Consider the following 17,914-nt stretch of genomic DNA (forward strand, 5'->3'; position numbering starts at 1 on the left):
CCTTGTACAAAAATTTTGTACAAGTCCCGAACCTTTCCTAACAACCTATTGTGTTCTTTAGAAATTAAATTTGGAATCGCAAACAGAACTTAACATTATTGATTCCAAATTTAACTTATCTGTTCTTAGAGGTTTAGACTTGGATCGCAAATTATGCTTAACATTATTAATCCAAATCCACCCATGTTACAAATTTGATTAAATATTTATTTCAGAAATCGACTTCCAAGTTAAACATGGCGAGGCACTAGGCCTTCTTGGGTATGAGATCATCCACCACTTCCTAGACAAAGCCTTTCAACGAAATTCAATATTTAATCTCCTTATAATAACCCTAGGTTTAACCACTACGAACAATCGAATCACAAGATCGAAAAACAAAAGAAACACAAAATCGAATCATAAATCTGAAACCTAGAATCGTTGGCCTCTTGTGTTTGGTATTTCAAAATCCATACAAAAGATGAACTAGTTATGATGCAGAAACAAAACTAGTTATACTTTTGTAGCTTATAGACCTCACGATCTTCTGTCGTATTCCTCTTCTTATCTCGGATGTTGTGTGGGTGATGATCTACTGAGATGAGAATCCCCCAAAACCTTCTTCTTCCTTCCAAGTTTCGACCACCAACAATCTCCTAGAGATGAAGAACTTCGGCCACCAACCAAACTCCAAGGGATGCTAAGAAACAATACCTCCTATCTCTCCTTCTTCCTCTAACAAGATCTGGCCACCAAGAACTCCTAGAGATGAGATGTCGCCAGCCACCAAGGAAGAAGAATATGGGAAGAAGAGGGCCGACCACCACCAAGAAAGAGATGAGAGAAATAATAGATGTGTTATCTAATGGGGCAACCCTCCCTCTCTTTTATAATCCTTGGTAATGGCAAATAAGGAAAGTTTTAAACATAATTAAAACTTCCTTATTTTCCTTGCCAATGACTAAAAAGGAAAATTTAATTAAAATTTCCTTTTAATCTTTCAATGGCCGGCCACATCATGTGCACTAAATAAGGCAAGTTTTAAACATAAAATTAAAACTTCCTTATTTGTTTCTAGAAAATTTTAAAATAAAAATTTCTCTTTTAAATTCCCTTCATGGTTGGTTATAAAAGGAAACTTTTATAAATTAAAATATCTCTTTTAAAACATGTGGATTATTACAATTAAGGAAAGTTTTTTCCAAAAATTAAAATATTCCTTTTAATTATAAATAAGGAAAGATATCAAACTTTTCTCTTAATCCTTTGTAGAAACTATAAAAGGAAAGATTTAATTTTTAAAAGTCTCTTTTAAAAATCATGGTTTCCACATAAAGAAAGATTTTAAAAATAAATTCCCTTTTATTTTTTATGTGACCGACCACCTAAGCTTGGGCTCCAAGCTAGGCTAGCCACATCTTATTCCCATCCAAGGCTTGGTTTGGCCGGCCCTTGCTTGGGTTCCAAGCTTAGCTTGGCCGGGCACCTAAGGATGGGTAAGAAGGTGGGCTTTAAGTGGATATAAGACTTTATAATTAAGGGAATACGACAGGGATTGAGAGGAGGAATTGGTTTTGGTCTCCCGATGAACTTGAGCTTCCCGTGTTCGTCCCGAACACCCAACTCGAGTTTATCAATAATAATTCATACCACTAAAGAGTTATTATTGAACTACCGCACCAATCCCATATTACTATATGAGCTCCTTCTTATCATGAGTGTGTTAATCTCCCTGTGTTTAAGATATTGAATGACCACTAATTAAATGAGTTACTAACAACTCACTTAATTAATATCTAACTCCAAGAGTAGTATCACTCAACCTTATTGTCATGCCGAACTAATTCCACCTATAGGGTTTACATGACAATCCTTATGAGCTCCTCTTGGGGACATCATCAACCTTGATTGCTAGGACACAGTTTCCTTCTATAATCAACAACACACACTATAAATAATATTATTTCCCAACTTATCAGGCCTCTTGATTTATCAAACTAAATCTCACCCACTGATAAATTAAAGAAATAAATACTAAATATATGCACTTGTTATTATATCAAGATTAAGAGCACACACTTCCATAATAACAAAGGTCTTGTTCTTTTATGCAGTCAGTATAAAAAGAAATTACCTTAAATGGTCCTGCTCAATACACTCAGAGTATACTAGTGTAATTTTATAGTCAAGATAAACTAGTACCAAATTACACTATGACTATTCCAATGGTTTGTTCCTATCCATCTTAGTCGTGAGCTACTATTTATAACTCATAAGGAACTGATAACATGATCTTCTGTGTGTGACACTACACACCATGTTATCTACAATATAAATTAATTGAACAACTACACTTAGCATATAAATGTAGACATTTGACCAATGTGATTCTTTATTAATGTTTACAAAAAATTTGGCTTTTAATATACACTCTAGCAATCTCCCACTTATACTAAAAGACTATGCTGTCATAAACCCTGCCATACATCTGATTCCCAACCCCTCAACATGCCTATCAAAAGCTCTTCCCTTAAGGGCCTTAGTGAAAGGATCTTCCAGGTTATCAAAGATTTTGATGTTCAGAAGACAACATTTCGCACTAGATATGGACATTATGAATTTTTGGTAATGTCATTTGGGCTTACCAATACTCCAATGATATTTATGGATTTGATGAACCGTATTTTTCTGGAGTATTTAGATCAGTTTGTTATCATCTTCATTGACGATATTTTGATCTACTCGTGTTCCGAGGAGGAACATGCATAGCATCTTCGCATAGTCTTGGACTCTTCGACGACATTGATTATATGTGAAGTTCAGCAAGTGTGCTTTTTGACTATCCTCAGTCGGTTTTCTGGGACACGTGGTGTCTAGCCTAGGTATTTCCGTAGACCCTCAGAAGATCGAGGCTATCACCAGCTGGGAGTAGCCGAAATCAGTTCAGGAGATCTGCAGTTTATTGGGATTGGCTGAATATTATAGACAGTTCATTGAGGGTTTCTCTTGCATTGCTATGCTGCTGACACGCCTGACCAGGAAAGGCATAAAGTTCACGTGGTCAGAAGCCTGCAAGACCAACTTCCAGGAGCTGAAGCGGAGATTAGTGTCGACACTTGTTTTGGTTTTGCCCTCTTGAGAGGATGGATTCATACTCTACACCGACGCTTCTCTACAGGGTTTGGGTGCTGTTTTGATGCAGCATGGTAGGGTAGTCTCTTATGCTTCTCATTAGTTGAAGGAGCATGAGAAGAACTACCCAGTATATGATTTGGAGTTGGCCGCCATTATCTGTGTTTTGAAGATTTGGCGACATCATCTGTATGACATTACATTTGAGATTCTTACTGATCATAAGAATCTCAAATATCTTTTTACTCAAAAAGAACTCAATCTCCGACAGAGGAGATGGATGGAGTTCCTGAAGGATTATGATTGTACCATTAGCTACCACCCGGGGAGAGCTAATGTGATTGCCGATGCACTTAGCCGGAAGTCCAGAGGGACTTTAGCGTGCCACCAAGTTTTGGTCACGGGCTTGATTCAGGGTTTCTCTGAGTTGGGCATTGAGGAGAAGAGACAGACAGAGTAGGGTATTCTGGTTATCATGGTTGCTCAGTCGTCGATCAGGACTAGGATCCGGGAGGCCCAAGTCGGTGATCAGCGCTTACAGTCCATTGGCAGCCAGATAGCTTCCGGGCAGCAGACCGAATTCACCCGAGATGAGAAGGGCATTATTTATTTCTGAGACAGGTTATACGTACCTCAATCTCACTCAATCTTGGAGGAACTACTTCAGGAGGCACATCGCTCTCGATTTACGATCCACCCAGGAGGAACTCGCATGTATCGAGATTTGAGGCGTTCCTATTAGTGGAACGACATGAAGAAAGACATCGTAGAACTTGTAGCTAGGTGTCTAGTCTATTAGTAGGTGAAGGCTGAGCACCAGAGACCTGCCAGAGTACTTCAGATGATTCCGATTCTAGAATGGAAATGGGAGTACATCATTATGGATTTTATGGTGGGATTGCCTAGGACATGACGAGGCCATGACGCGATTTAGGTGATCGTTGACCGATTAACCAAATCTGTACACTTCTTAGCGATCCGGAAGACCGATTCTCTAGATCGATTGGTAGAGTTCTATTGTCGTGGGATAATCAGATTGCATGGTGTCCCTTTGAGCATTATATCAGATAGAGACCCACAGTTCACATCCTGATTCTGGCAGAGTCTGCAGCAGGCATTGGGCACACAGCTCTGATTTAGTACAACATTCCATCCGCAGACAGATGGACAGTCAAAGTGGACCATCCAGACTTTAGATAATTTGCTGAGGTCTTGCATTATGGATTTTGGAGGCAGCTGGGAGGACCACTTGCCATTAGTAAGAGTTTGCCTACAACAACAGCTATCATTCGGCTATTCAGATGGTACCGTTTGAAGCGTTGTATGGTAGGCCTTGTCCGACACCCACCCTCTGGGAGGAGGTTGGGGAGGCCCAACTGCTAGGACCTCAGAGAACTTAGTAGGAGGCAGAGTTGGTCCGTACTATTAGATGGAGGATGCCCAAGGCGCAGGACCATCAAAACAGTTATGCTGATCGGAGACGTAGACCCTTGGAGTTCTCTACTGGTGACCATGTATTTCTGAGAGTCTCACCCATGAAAGGGGTGAAGAGATTTGGCCTCCGAGGTAAGCTAGCTCCACAATACATTAGGTCTTTCCAGATCTTGGAGAGGATTGGAGCGGTAGGTTATTGTCTGGAGCGTTACCACCGACTTTGGTGAGCATACATGATGTATTCCATGTGTCCATGCTGAGGAGATATGTGTCTGACCTAGCACACGTTCTATCAGACATATCAGTTCCCATTCAGCCTGACGTTACCTACAAGGAGGTTCCGATACGAATTGTGGACCACAAAAAGCGTCAGCTGCGGAACAAGACTATCTGACTGGTTAAAGTCAGATGGTAGTATCATTCTGACGAGAAGGCTACCTAGGAGCTCTAGGGTACGATCCAAGCTTGATACCCCCATCTTTTCTCTTGAGATTTATGAGTTAGTTTTTCGTTCAACATTTATACTGTTTGTCTATTTTTAGTACTTGCTGATGGTAATTAACAAAAAATTAGGGGATCAAATTTTTATTAGTGGGGAAGAATGTAAAATATGGTACCTAAATACTAATTAAATAATAAGGTTATTTGAGAAATAATATTATTGGAATTTTTAGGAATTTTTCTAGATTTAATCGGAGCTCGTATGATGTATGTATAGGGGGGTAAATTATTGGGCTAGGAGAAAGCCTGTTTAAGCTACCCTATTTGAATGAGGAAATGTTTGATTTTTTTCTAATTATTTCTTTTCTTTTCCTTTGTTTCTTACCCGTGCCCTAAGCCTCCCGACACCTTCTTCTCTTCATCTTCCTCAACCGATGCCGCCCTCGCGTCGCCTCGCGACGCCTCTCCTCCCTCGCATACATAATGTAAGGTAATCGGTTGCTAAACACGCAAACGCGCAGCGGAAAAACCTATTACCCCAGAGGATCCATGCGAAGGGAAACAAAGAAAACTTTATACTAAGTTAGATCTAACATAGCATGAGATATTATACCTTTGTAGCGTGCTCACGGACTCCCGACGACAGCTCGGATCATAGCACGATCTCGCCTTCGCGCCTCTACGGTATCCACACGAACAAGTGTTCGTTTACACTACAACAAAAACTGCAAACGACAACACCCCTACGACAACGGTTTTAAGAGAAAGCGTTGTGTATTTGCTCAAAGACAACGGTTTTTGCCAAAACCGTTGTCTTTGAACTCCCCATTAAATATAAAAGACAACGATTTTAGCAAAACTGTTGTCATTGAGCGACTTTGTTTTAAAACGACAACACTTTTTACAACGGTTTTATAAACCGTTGTCTTTATCCGCGTATTTAGCGGCTATGACAACAGTTTTGAAAATATCGTTGTAATTGAATTTGGTCATTTCCCCCCTTCGTTGTTTTCCTTTCCCTCGCTATTTTCTTTTCGGCGCCGTGTTTTCGCGTTCCCAAACCTAAGCCATTTATCTTTCCCTCTCCTCATACGACATTGTGCTCCTTCTCATTTCCTGGTGAGCGGCGGCATGCACGGGAGGGAGAAACCGGAGAACGGGATCTGCCACGACGACAGCGCTCCGCCGGTGAAGGCGAAGACCATCGACGAACTGCACTCCCTGCAGAAGAAGAGGTCGGCGCCAACCACCCCCATCAAGGACAGCGCGCAGCAGGGCAACGCTACCTTCGCCACCATCTCAGAGGAGGAGCGCCAGAAGCTCCAACTCCAATCCATCAGGTCAATATTTAATCTCCAAACAAGTATCTCTTTCTCAATAATAAAAAAAGGGGGAAACATCCAGATTCCTTGCCGGATACTGGTGGGCCACCGCCGGATCAATTTTTCTAAACCTAAAAGGAAACAATTCTTGAGAACAAGAATCCTTGAAGCACCTGAACCTCGGTTGAAGAATCCTCCTGCTGCCGAAGAGCCAAAAAAGAACAAGAAGATCATTGTTGAAGATGAGATCGATGTGAAGTATAAATCATTTAAGAAATTTGATACTGTTAAAGAACACTCGGATCACTATTTCAGCATCCCAGAGCATCTCGATATGGTGTTCCGTCTTGTCGGGAAATTAAGGTAAGTGCCGTCACTCTTAGGGATGATAATTTCCATTGATATGGTTATCTGAATCTACCCACCACGGTCGGTGTTATATGATCGATTGCATAAATAATGGAGATGAGATTGATATAGAAGTATAGCTTGGCAGTAGGGCAGGGATGTGGCAACGAATGATGATAATTTCCTAATCTCTTTTTATTGATAGCCTTCAAAAAATTGGGCAAAAAGGATTCAGCTTGAGTGGAAGCTTCTAGAGAAATATTTACCTGGTAAGATCATTCTATTTTAGGTATTTAATTTAGATATGTTGAATTCCGACTTTATACTCTTTTGTTTATTACAATTGTTTTACACTATAAATTCTCTGATTGTATCAAATGCTTGTATAAGTCTACTGTTTGTGAAGAGTTCTTTTTTTTTTTTGCTTTTCAAAATGCTTTTATTTAGTTATTTAGGCTTCATTAACAATTTATAATCAAGTAGGTTGGAAACGCTAGAATTTTAGATGTAAATAAAGTTTCCTTAATTTTCTGGTCTAGGGAAAAAAGATACCCAAATAAGTTGAAATATCTAATCATCCATGCAAGAGTATTGGCTTCTATGAACCCAAATGACTGTTAAATTTCATATGTAAATACAATTCGTAGATAAACTTCTGCACTTGGCATAATTCTGCATATCTAGAGGATTCAGATATCCAAAACATGTAAACTAGAAGAAGAAAAACTCTCTTTTGCATGAAATAATTGGAAGGATCGCAGGTGCATCCGTACTACGCCAGAAGAACTGGAGGATTTCAGTACTCCGGACTTCACAATTTACAATGTTGGCCAGTTTCCATGTAATCGATACACACACTACATGACTACCTCCACCAGCATTGATCTTAATCTTGATAGGAAAGAAATGGTCATCCTTGGCACACAGTATGCCGGGGAGATGAAGAAGGGTTTGTTCGGTGTGATGCACTATCTAATGCCTAAAAGAAACATTCTCTCCCTGCACTCTAGCAACAATATGGGCAAAGATGGTGATGTTGCCCTCTTCTTTGGACTATCAGGTAAGTGTTGGTCGGACGAGATTCTGGCGCATCACCTGCCCATTGCATGGTTACTATACTGCCCTTTGCATCTTAACTAGAAGCATTCCATGTGTAAATGTGTAGAATTATGTTACACTGCAGTGTTTTCGCCATATGACTTCTTTGTTCTTATGACTTTTGCTTTGTTGTTTTAGGCACAGGGAAAACTACTCTGTCTACGGACCACAACAGGCTTCTTATTGGCGATGATGAGCATTGCTGGAGTGAAAATGATATTTCAAACATTGAAGGAGGTTGCTATGCAAAATGTATTGGCCTAACAAAAGAGAAGGAACCTGACATTTGGAATGCCATCAAATTTGGAACCGGCAAGTGCCCTATCAAACTCGACATGCACTTTGAACTGGAACCATTCATATTTTTTTGTCCTAATGTTTGCAAATTTCTTGCAGTGTTAGAAAACATCGTTTTCGATGAACACACTAGGGAAGTAGACTACTCTGATAACTCTATTACAGGTGATTAACAAGATGAAACAAACTTCTTGAGTGAATTGGTATTGTGTGAAAGGGAATCTGGTTCAATGGAATTGTTGATGTTGCAGAGAACACTCGAGCTTCATATCCAATTGAGTATATTCCTAATGCGAAGATACCGTGTGTTGGTCTGCATCCTAAGAATGGCATCCTCTTGGCATGTGATGCTTTTGGCGTGCTTCCACTAGTTAGCAAACTTACTTTACCGCAAACAATGTATCACTTCATCAGCGGTTACACTGCTCTGGTGCACAGTCCATTGCATCAAGCACATCGTTATGTCTTGGAAAATGATGTTGACGTTGATCCTTATATTGAGTAATTCTCTTACTTATTAATATTTATTACACTGTTCTTACGTTTTACTAATTAACTTATTAGTATTCTATTAGTTAACTTATCCCTAATCTATTCATTAGGGATAAGTTCAGATTTGTGGATCCACAAACCCTGCCAGTAATGTCATATGTATCCAAACTTGACAAAAATGAAAAGACTGAATACTTGAATAGCTAGGCAAGTATTTTGACTGATAGGCTGTGTGGTGCAACAAAAAATCAGCTAGTTTTGGCACCTCACAATGTTGGGTAAATAAATATTATAATTTCATTTTTAATAGATTTATTTCAACAATTCTGTTGAATTTATGCATTGACTCTGTTTTGTGCATAGTTGTCATTGGATTTTGACTGTTATCGACCCTTATGTGGGGATGGAAAACATGTGATTTAATGATAACAAGTGATATCATGTGATACTACCACTGGAATCTCCATTTACTTATTTGTCTCATTGCGTATGCTTTCTCTCCCTGCAGAAGCTGTGCCAAAGAAAATCCTTGAGTTGATGAGTGTGGTCGGACTTACTAGGGAAAATGTTGCAAGTCACTTGCAGGTATCTCTGCGCATCGTTTTGAACTTTATCCAGTTGCTTTTAAACTCTCTTATTGTTACCATTACCATGAATAGCAACTCTTCTTATCGTTAGGTGTTGCAAATTGTAGGAAGAAATGGAGTCGATTAAGTAAATGATTGACTTACTCGTTGAAATCTAAAAGTTATCTTAATTTTCAAGGTTAATTAAAGCCAATCAGCTTAGACTTTTCCTAGAAGACCACCATAGTTTCTTGAATCCAAGAAAGCTAACTAGTCACATATTCTTGATTTATTTGCTACATAACTAGAATTAAGGAATATATTACTTAAATTAAAACAAAAATTGGTCATCTCAATTGTATGTCACCAAGTGACGTCCTTCTGCCTTGTTTTTACAATCTAATAGTAATTGGATGCTCTTGAACCGAGCTTTTGAGAGGAGGAACTCTGAATCATTAGACAACTCTTTTGTCGTATGAATTTGGTATTCATAAGATGCAAACTCATGCTACATCTGTTGTTAACTCCATCAATACTTTGCTTAATTAAGCATCATCTTAAAGCTGTAGTATACTCTTTTCCATTGCATCAAATAATTCAGAGTTCTTCTTCTATACCAAACAAATATAGGTAGACAATTCAGAGTGAATTAAAAGGGGCCTGTGCATGCAAGAATAGATTCTGAAGTTATAGTTCTGTGGCAATTTTTTCTTGAGTTCAGCTTTTTTATACAGATAAGTTTTTCAGAGATGAAATAATCTGATGATTACTGCACTTTCTAGTTTATTTTATTATTTGCTTGATGTTTTTATCATTTTCTCTCTATGCTGCTTCTCTAAATCGTGTCCTTTTTGTACATGAATAGAAATATCGCCTGTATTTGAGGAGAGTAAGTATGGCCTTATGTGGAGAACAGCAAATGGAAAACATGTGATTTAATATATATGGAGAGTAATGGAAAACATGTGTATTTTGATGAGTAACAACTCATTTTGTATATTTTTGTATATGTGGCTACAAGATGAATTATATATGAATGTTTATTTTGGATTTAATGTAGTAAATATTTAGTTTTGTATTGGTGGTTTGCTTATAGTAAAATAAGATTGGTTGTTTGGTATTAATGAACATTAAAGACAACAGTTAAAAATGTTGTAAAAACTAGGTAAACTACAACGAAATTTTTTTTGTAAAAAGTGATAAAATACAACGGTTTTATCCGTTGTAAAATATATTAAAACTGTTGTAAAAAAAACAAAACGTGTCAAATATTATCTACCACAACAGTTTATATCTGTTGTAAAAAATGTCTACAACAACGCTTTATTTCTGTTGTTGAAATTATCTACCACAACGATTTTAAAACGTTGTCGTATCCTTCGTAGCCAAATTTTGGGCATATAAACAACAACGGATAAAAACCCGTTGTCAAATGTCTACAAAGACAACGGATTCAAAACCGTTGTCGTAGGGCAATACATTCTACAACACCCTCGGTTACAACGGTTTTTTGACCCTACGACAACGGATAATAACCATTGTCGTTTGTAGTTTTTGTTGTAGTGTTGTCTTACAAACTCACAAAAGGAGAAAGGTTGTGCTAGCAACCTTGAAGGTGGATTTTCGGCCAAGGAGAAGAAGAGCAAGAAAAATGAAGATTAAGTCCAAAATGAAGAGCAAAAAGCTTAAGTATTTTCATCCAATGAACCACTTAATTAGCATTAATGGCCTTAATGAGCATTTACACTCCATTAAGGACCAAACTTGTAACTCGTCATTTTGAATGAGTGTAACTCTTCATTTCAATTTCAAAAATTGAATGGGATAAATAATCATTGAATTTCGAAATTCAATGATTATTTCCATTAATCTTCACTTGCGTCTAACTCAAGTCTCCTCACTTGAGTCTAACTCAAGTCTAATTCACTCGAGTCTAACTCAAGTCTAATTCAATCGAGTTTTTACTCAATTGATCTCATGCAATTCAAATTCAATGAATCACTATTTCATTAATTTGAATTGACTCCTTGAGTCTAGTTTGAATTGGACTTAATCTAACAATTAAATCCAATTGAGTCCAACTCAATATGTCCAATTCGGATTAGACTTAATCCAATGATTCATCATATGAATCTATCTCCAAATCTACTTGTTCTTTGTGTGTGACCCCAATAGGTTCTCGTAATGTTGGCAATGTACCTAAATCAACATTTAGATACATAAGCAATGACTGACATCTAGCAAGGCATCATTGCTACCTAAGTGACGAGAAGGTCAAGATCCGAACTAACCTGTCCGTGACTATTATCTTGTATGACTTTGTCCCTCTATCCTTGATATCTAGGTTGATCAATGAGGCATAAACCGTGTCATCCTTTTATCAACCTTTGTGTTTTTTGATCTCTAAGTAGATACACTCAATCAAATAAGCTCAATATCTCATATTGACTCATTTGAGCATGACCATGCTTTTCTTGTGTCCTACTAATCAAGGGGCCCACAAATATCGCTTCCGTCATATGGAAGGGAAACATCCCATCTACATCACTCACATCCCTCCACATAATTCATTGCATACCCAGTGATCGACTTTATTGTCCACCTTGTTACAGGTAACGTTTGCCGATACCAAAGTACACAACTCCTTATGTAGGGAACCGTAGTGACTTAGGTCCAAGGACAATTCATTCCAATAGTCACATGAGAATGTTTATGACACTCATATAACGATCCATGAAACATTCTCATGGCGGGTCATTCAGTATATATTCTCTAATATATACCCATGTGTCAACCTGATATCTCATATCCATGACTTGTGAGATCAAGTCATCCGTTGACCTACATACTAGTCTCAACGCATAAATATTGTCATTGTATATTAATGCTCGACTAGGAATAGTTAAGAGTAGTGTTCTCTACAATATCTCACTATCAATTCAACCAATTGATATATTGTAGATAAGAACCTACTATCCAAAGACATTATTATACTTATTCAATTGGCACTGAATTGAAATAAATATAATAAACAACTTTGCCTTTTATTAATAATGATATGTGATACAATAATGTGTCCTTTACAATCATCTCATAATTGGAACTAGGGCTAATACTAACACATAACCCCTCGGCCAAGGAAGCCTCAAGCCCTCGCTTTTCTCCCCACGTCACCTTCCCCTCCTCTTCCCGTCGCCTCCTCGCTGCAGAGATCCCAATTGCGCCGGCACCACCGACGGGTAAGCTTCCCAGTTCCTCCACCGTCGCCTCCTCGGCCGATCATTGTCTAGTGTCGGGTCTTCCCCTCTCGATCCGCCGATTTCCCTTTCTTCCTCGGCCTTCTGCGCACGGATGCACCCGTTGCCGACACTTACCGCCTTTGCCTTGATCTCCCCGACGGGTCTCTGTCTTCCCCTAGAACGACGACCCTGACCAGGAGTCGGATGACGTGTTGGCTGCCCACAGCCTCACTGAGCAGAGCCCTAGCCGACGATCCACCATCTACGATCTTCTCCTTCCTTTGTCATAGCCGAAGTAGATCTGTCGCAGCCTTAACATGAGAGCTTTGATCGACCAACCTTCTTCTCCTTTCCGACCAGATGAGCATCGACTGAGTAGTGCCTCACCCAGGGCCTTCTTACGGCTACACGTGAGGTAAACGACTAATTCTAGCTTGAAGTGAGGTTATTGTTTATACCTGCTGCTGATTTTTGGTGTTGGTGTTTGAGATCAGCAGCTCAACTGTGGATCTGGGCATCACTGTTGGAGGATGGTCCATAGCTTTAGCCACAATTTCCAGCAGCAAGCTCTTTGGTCATGAGTTGACAAAAGGATAATTAAATTTAGGTAAATTGTGGATTTATTAGGGTTGAAACTCGATTAACTTGAGTTTTAGGTGATGAACTTGTTGTTAACCCTAATCTTTTGGTGTATGGAATTATTTAGGATTAGGATTAACGACTTGGCTTATGATAGAACTTAATAGTACTATATGTTCTGTGTTGCAGGATACTAGTAGGAGGCATATCTCGACGTGGAGATTGCTTGTTACGACCTTTTTTTTTTAGGCGGGTACTTTGATTTATCTTTTGATATTGTCATATGATATGCTTAGTAGGTTATAACTTGCAGTAATAGGTATGTTTGTTTCTGTTTGGTATGTCAGTACTTGATACCTGTAGCATGCCTTATTTGTTATTTGCTATACATCCATGCTTATACCCTCTTGATTATTGCCATGTGTATTATGTTCATAGAGGTAGTGGCATACCATACCTTATTGTGTACAGGACTAGTTATTTGTCATACCCGTCAGGTGTACCTAGATCATTTTATTTGATCCATTTACTTTTTGGTGCATACTTTATGGAGGTGGATATGGTTAGGATTTACATGCTTAGTGACATGCACCATCTTGCATGATTGCATGTTGAGCGATTGTCGGCTCCATTATTATTGAGCACATCGCCAGTTATATGGATCTGCACACACAATCACTCATGGGTTAGTAATCTCCACTGGTCCGATTATGGGTAGTGTGATTGCAGCGTGGTAGCAGGATAGGGATCCCTCCTCTGAACTGACTTAGAGAGATGATAACATTGAGCTCCTCCACTTATGATTTGGGGTAAGAGGATACGCGTACTCCGATAGTATCCTGTCCACTCGGCACTCAGGAGTAGTGATAGAAGAGTGCACAGTTGTCATAGCTCTACCCACTCATAAGGGTGTAATCGAGCCGAGCTGAGCCGAGCCAAACTCTTGGATGTTTGAGTTTGGCTCGTTTATAATCGAGCCGAGCTCGAGATTTATTTAACTAATATATTCATGGCTCACGAGTTTATTCGAGCTTTTATCGAACCTAAACGAGCTTAATAAATATAAATTATAAATTTAAATATTCATTAAAAACTAAATTATATATTTTAAAAAAATTATAATATTTTTGTTAAAATTTATAATTTTATTTTAATAAATAAATTTAATATATTTGTCTATGTTTTTCATAAGTAGAGTGTAAAATCTATAAATTCAATATCAAAACTATTATTTTTTATTTAAAAATTAATTCATGAGCTTAACGAACATGTTCACGAGCTAACGAGCTGAATATTGTGAAGCTTGAGCTTGGTTTATTTATCTTAACGAGACTAATTAAACGAACTCAAACGAGCTTTTATCGAATCGAGCTTCGAATAGCTCACGAGCGGCTTGACTCATTTACACCCCTACCCACTCGGTCTCACCATTGTGTGTGAGATGGTTGACTGACGTCAGGGGTGACCATGTCATTTGCATCATATGCATGGATTACATTATTACTTATGATTGCTGCATTTGTTTGGGTTACATATGATTAACATGCATACATGAGACATGAGGTATCTGGTCTGACGACCCTTATGTCAGGATAGGAGGCCATGATGAGTACAGTTCTTCTTTACTTTTTAGTTTTCGCATTTCCTGTTATTGATCAGGAGACTGTACTCCATGATTATTACTATTAGATATATCTTACAATGCATGTCAGTTTGATATCCGCTGAGTTGTTTGAACTCACCCCATTGCTTTATTTCTATTTCAGGTTGAGACTGTCAGGAGGTTCTAGTCACTAGTCCCCCACCTCGTGTAGATATAGTTTTCTACTTTCAAACTTTGTGTCATTGTTTTGTGATCTACATACGTGTGATGTGTAGATCTTGTTCTCGTGGATTTCTATATCGAGATTTTGGTCCATTACCCTTGTTTTCTGCTGCTATGATTTTCCGTTGTGGGTTGTGTTTTCCTCGAGCAGTGGAGTAGGTTTATTAAACTACGTGGTTGTGTCAGCCGGAGGCTGTATTATTATAAACTGCGTGGATTGTTTGTCATATTTTATTGTATATATTCCGACCGTGTTGGCCGAGGATTATGAGACCCTAAGGGCTATGTAGTGAGGTTCCATATTATCATCAGTACAGGAGAGATTCTGTCGAAATTTCTTCTTGCAGGGACTCTCCCGGGACATGATAGATTTCCTCATCAATAACTGACTATAAATCATCTCAAATCAATAAATTTTATGGATAATAATATAATTTATTATATTCATATTCAATATAACTATTGATCAAAGACAATGAAGATCTTTCCGAGACTATAAAACAAGAAATGAAAATGCAAAACAAGTCTTTCAAAATTCAAGTTCAACTAGAGCATCATAGGTGTAAAATTGCCTAAAGGATTTCAGCCATTCAGTAATGAGTTCCATACTCAAATTTAGGATTTCAGATCCCAACAGTTTCAAATTTCTGCATTACAAAAGTTAGAGAAATCAATTATAGAAACTCTGACAAACCAACTATATATTTTTGCATTATAATATGTATCCCACTTTGATTTCCAATTGAACCAACTATAAAACAATTACTGATGAAACATCCAAACAAATTAGAAATTAGAAATCTTTCTACAATACAGAATTCTCTATTAGAGAAGATATATACAACTAAATTCAGGAGTCCAACATCTTAATTAGAATTTAGTCAATTTGTCACCCGACTATTCAAAACCATTCGAAGAATGCCCCTTTACTCCACTTGCACAATATCATAAACTTGACTGAAATTTCCACCTCTTGATCAAATCATTATATTATTCAAATATAATATATGTGTTTCAATATTCCGACAACTTTAGATGAAGTTTTAGATTTCTACCCAATCATATATTTATAAATCCAAATCTAATTTCTCTCAAATTCATATATTAATTCTCTTAATTAGTTTATCAAATTTATAAATATATTATCAATTATATTAATTTTAAATTCGTATTTAATTAAGTTTATAATTGCTATAAAAAAAAAGCAAATAACAATTTGGTTTTTTCCTATATTTGCTAATTGATATTATAACAGATGTAAAAAAGTAAATAAATAAAATAATGATCTCAATTTAAGAAATTACTATTTTAGAAATTTTTCATACCTTATTTGTTTTTCTATATTATTATTTAACATTTAATTATGAGAATTATATAACCTATCCTCGTGATTTCCTCGACAAATAAATAGTAAAGGGCCGACGGCGATACTTCGATCCCAACGCCTTTGCTCGCCTCTTGATGGCGGACCACCTCACTTCCCTCCCCGAAGACCTCCTCTTCTGCGTCCTCTCCTTCCTCCCCATCAAGCAGTGCGTCGCCCTCTCGGCCCTCTGCTCCGACTTCCGCCGCCGCCTCCCCTCCCTTATACCCCGACTCGACACCTTCAGCCTTTACGTCGTCGGCGATGTCACCCCCCAACAGCACACCTTCCCCCGCGCCCTGATCCGCCAATGCCACATCCGCTTCTCCGACATCACATATTTATCCAAACGCCCCGAGCGGCTGCTCGTCAAGGATCTCGTCGAGTCGGGCGTCCAAGATCTCACCCTCGAATGCTCCAACGAGCATTGGACTAATACCAACTTCAGGAGAAATTGCAGGTTCTTGGGCATCAGGTCGCTGAGGAGTCTCTCCTTGCACAGAATCACGGTCCGCCACCGTCCGCAAAATTGCCTGCACCCTTCTCACCTTCCTCAAAATGGAATATTGCAGCCTTCTCGACCATGATTTCCTGTTCGCCTTGCTCGCCTCCTGCCCTTTCCTCGAGACTCTGCATTTCTTGTGTTGCCACAACTTATACATGAGCAAACTAAGGATCCACAACTTATACAAGACTCTCATCTTACTTCTTAGCCTCAATCCACTTGCAGATCCTCCAAATGCATTGATGAAGCTTCTCGGAACTCCTCCTTTTCGAACAGCTGCTTTTCGAACGACAGACGTTTGTCTCATGCTGAAGCTGAATTCTAGCACAATCACAAACGTGAGAGAAGATCGATGAAGCTGACCTTCATTTTTTATGCATACTCTAACATAATTTGCTTTGGTTGACAGATATTAACAGCAGAAAACGAATTTGATAGATTTATTTATCCGAAAATCAAAGAGGACGTCCTGATCTTCAACTTTGACTTCAATCTGAAAGATCAATCATCATCAATGATATTAACCCAGCTGCTGCTCCAGGTGTACAATGACTACAATTCTGAGTTTGATATACAGGAAGATTCTACCCATATACAGAGCACCAATGAAACAACAAGGGTCGATCACTTGCTTCATGGCTGTACCGACCTAGAGCTAATTAAATTACAAATGAGAATGCCTGAGAAGACGTTTGAAGGGTTTCTCTCGAATCCGGAGAAGATGGAGGAATTAAAGCAAGTGGGATTGCAAAAGCTGAGAAGTCGCACCAGCAGAGAGCAGTTCACTGATATATTAGCATCCAATGAGCCCCTAGTCCAAGTATCCTCGAGTATCACTAATTGCATTGAAATGAAATTTTAGTATAATCGATATGAATGTTTTCGCCCTGATATGAATGCCTATTGATCTAGTAGCTATCAAAGTGGAGGTTTAGTTTGATTTGCACAACATGGTTTGATCTGCACACCCAAAAATAAATTTACTTAGTTTCCAACACCACTCTAACACATCATTTGTTAGATTTCACTACATTCAACAATATACTTATAAATCCAAATCTAATGTCTCTAAAATTCATATATTAACTCTCTTACTTAGTTTAACAAATTTATAAATATATTATCAATTACATTATTTTTTAATTAGTATTTAATCAAGTTTATAATTGCTAAAAAACAATAACCGTTAGATTTTTACTAATTGAAATTATAACCTATGTAAAAAAGTGCATAAATAAAAATAATGATTTAAATTTTAGAATTAATTTTTAAAAATTACGTTAGGTCAATC

The 17,914-nt window shown here is 38.2% G+C and overlaps 2 protein-coding genes across 2 annotated transcripts; both read left to right on the forward strand.

Moving 5' to 3' along the window:
* Nucleotides 1-6,120: 6,120 nt before the first annotated feature.
* On the forward strand, nucleotides 6,121-8,559 carry LOC122054875 (phosphoenolpyruvate carboxykinase (ATP) 1-like). Its single transcript, XM_042616298.1, has 5 exons — nucleotides 6,121-6,674; nucleotides 7,421-7,719; nucleotides 7,896-8,069; nucleotides 8,154-8,219; nucleotides 8,306-8,559. Exons 1-5 carry the CDS (start codon nucleotides 6,121-6,123, stop codon nucleotides 8,557-8,559), a joined length of 1,347 nt encoding a protein of 448 aa, XP_042472232.1.
* A 7,657-nt stretch (nucleotides 8,560-16,216) lies between these two features.
* On the forward strand, nucleotides 16,217-17,485 carry LOC122054876. The gene is made up of 3 exons (XM_042616300.1): nucleotides 16,217-16,578; nucleotides 16,691-16,961; nucleotides 17,033-17,485. Exons 1-3 carry the CDS (start codon nucleotides 16,217-16,219, stop codon nucleotides 17,483-17,485), a joined length of 1,086 nt encoding a protein of 361 aa, XP_042472234.1.
* The last annotated feature ends 429 nt before the right edge of the window (nucleotides 17,486-17,914 follow it).

The sequence above is a fragment of the Zingiber officinale genome, chromosome 3B (assembly GCF_018446385.1).
Source record: "Zingiber officinale cultivar Zhangliang chromosome 3B, Zo_v1.1, whole genome shotgun sequence".
Taxonomy (NCBI): domain Eukaryota; kingdom Viridiplantae; phylum Streptophyta; class Magnoliopsida; order Zingiberales; family Zingiberaceae; genus Zingiber; species Zingiber officinale.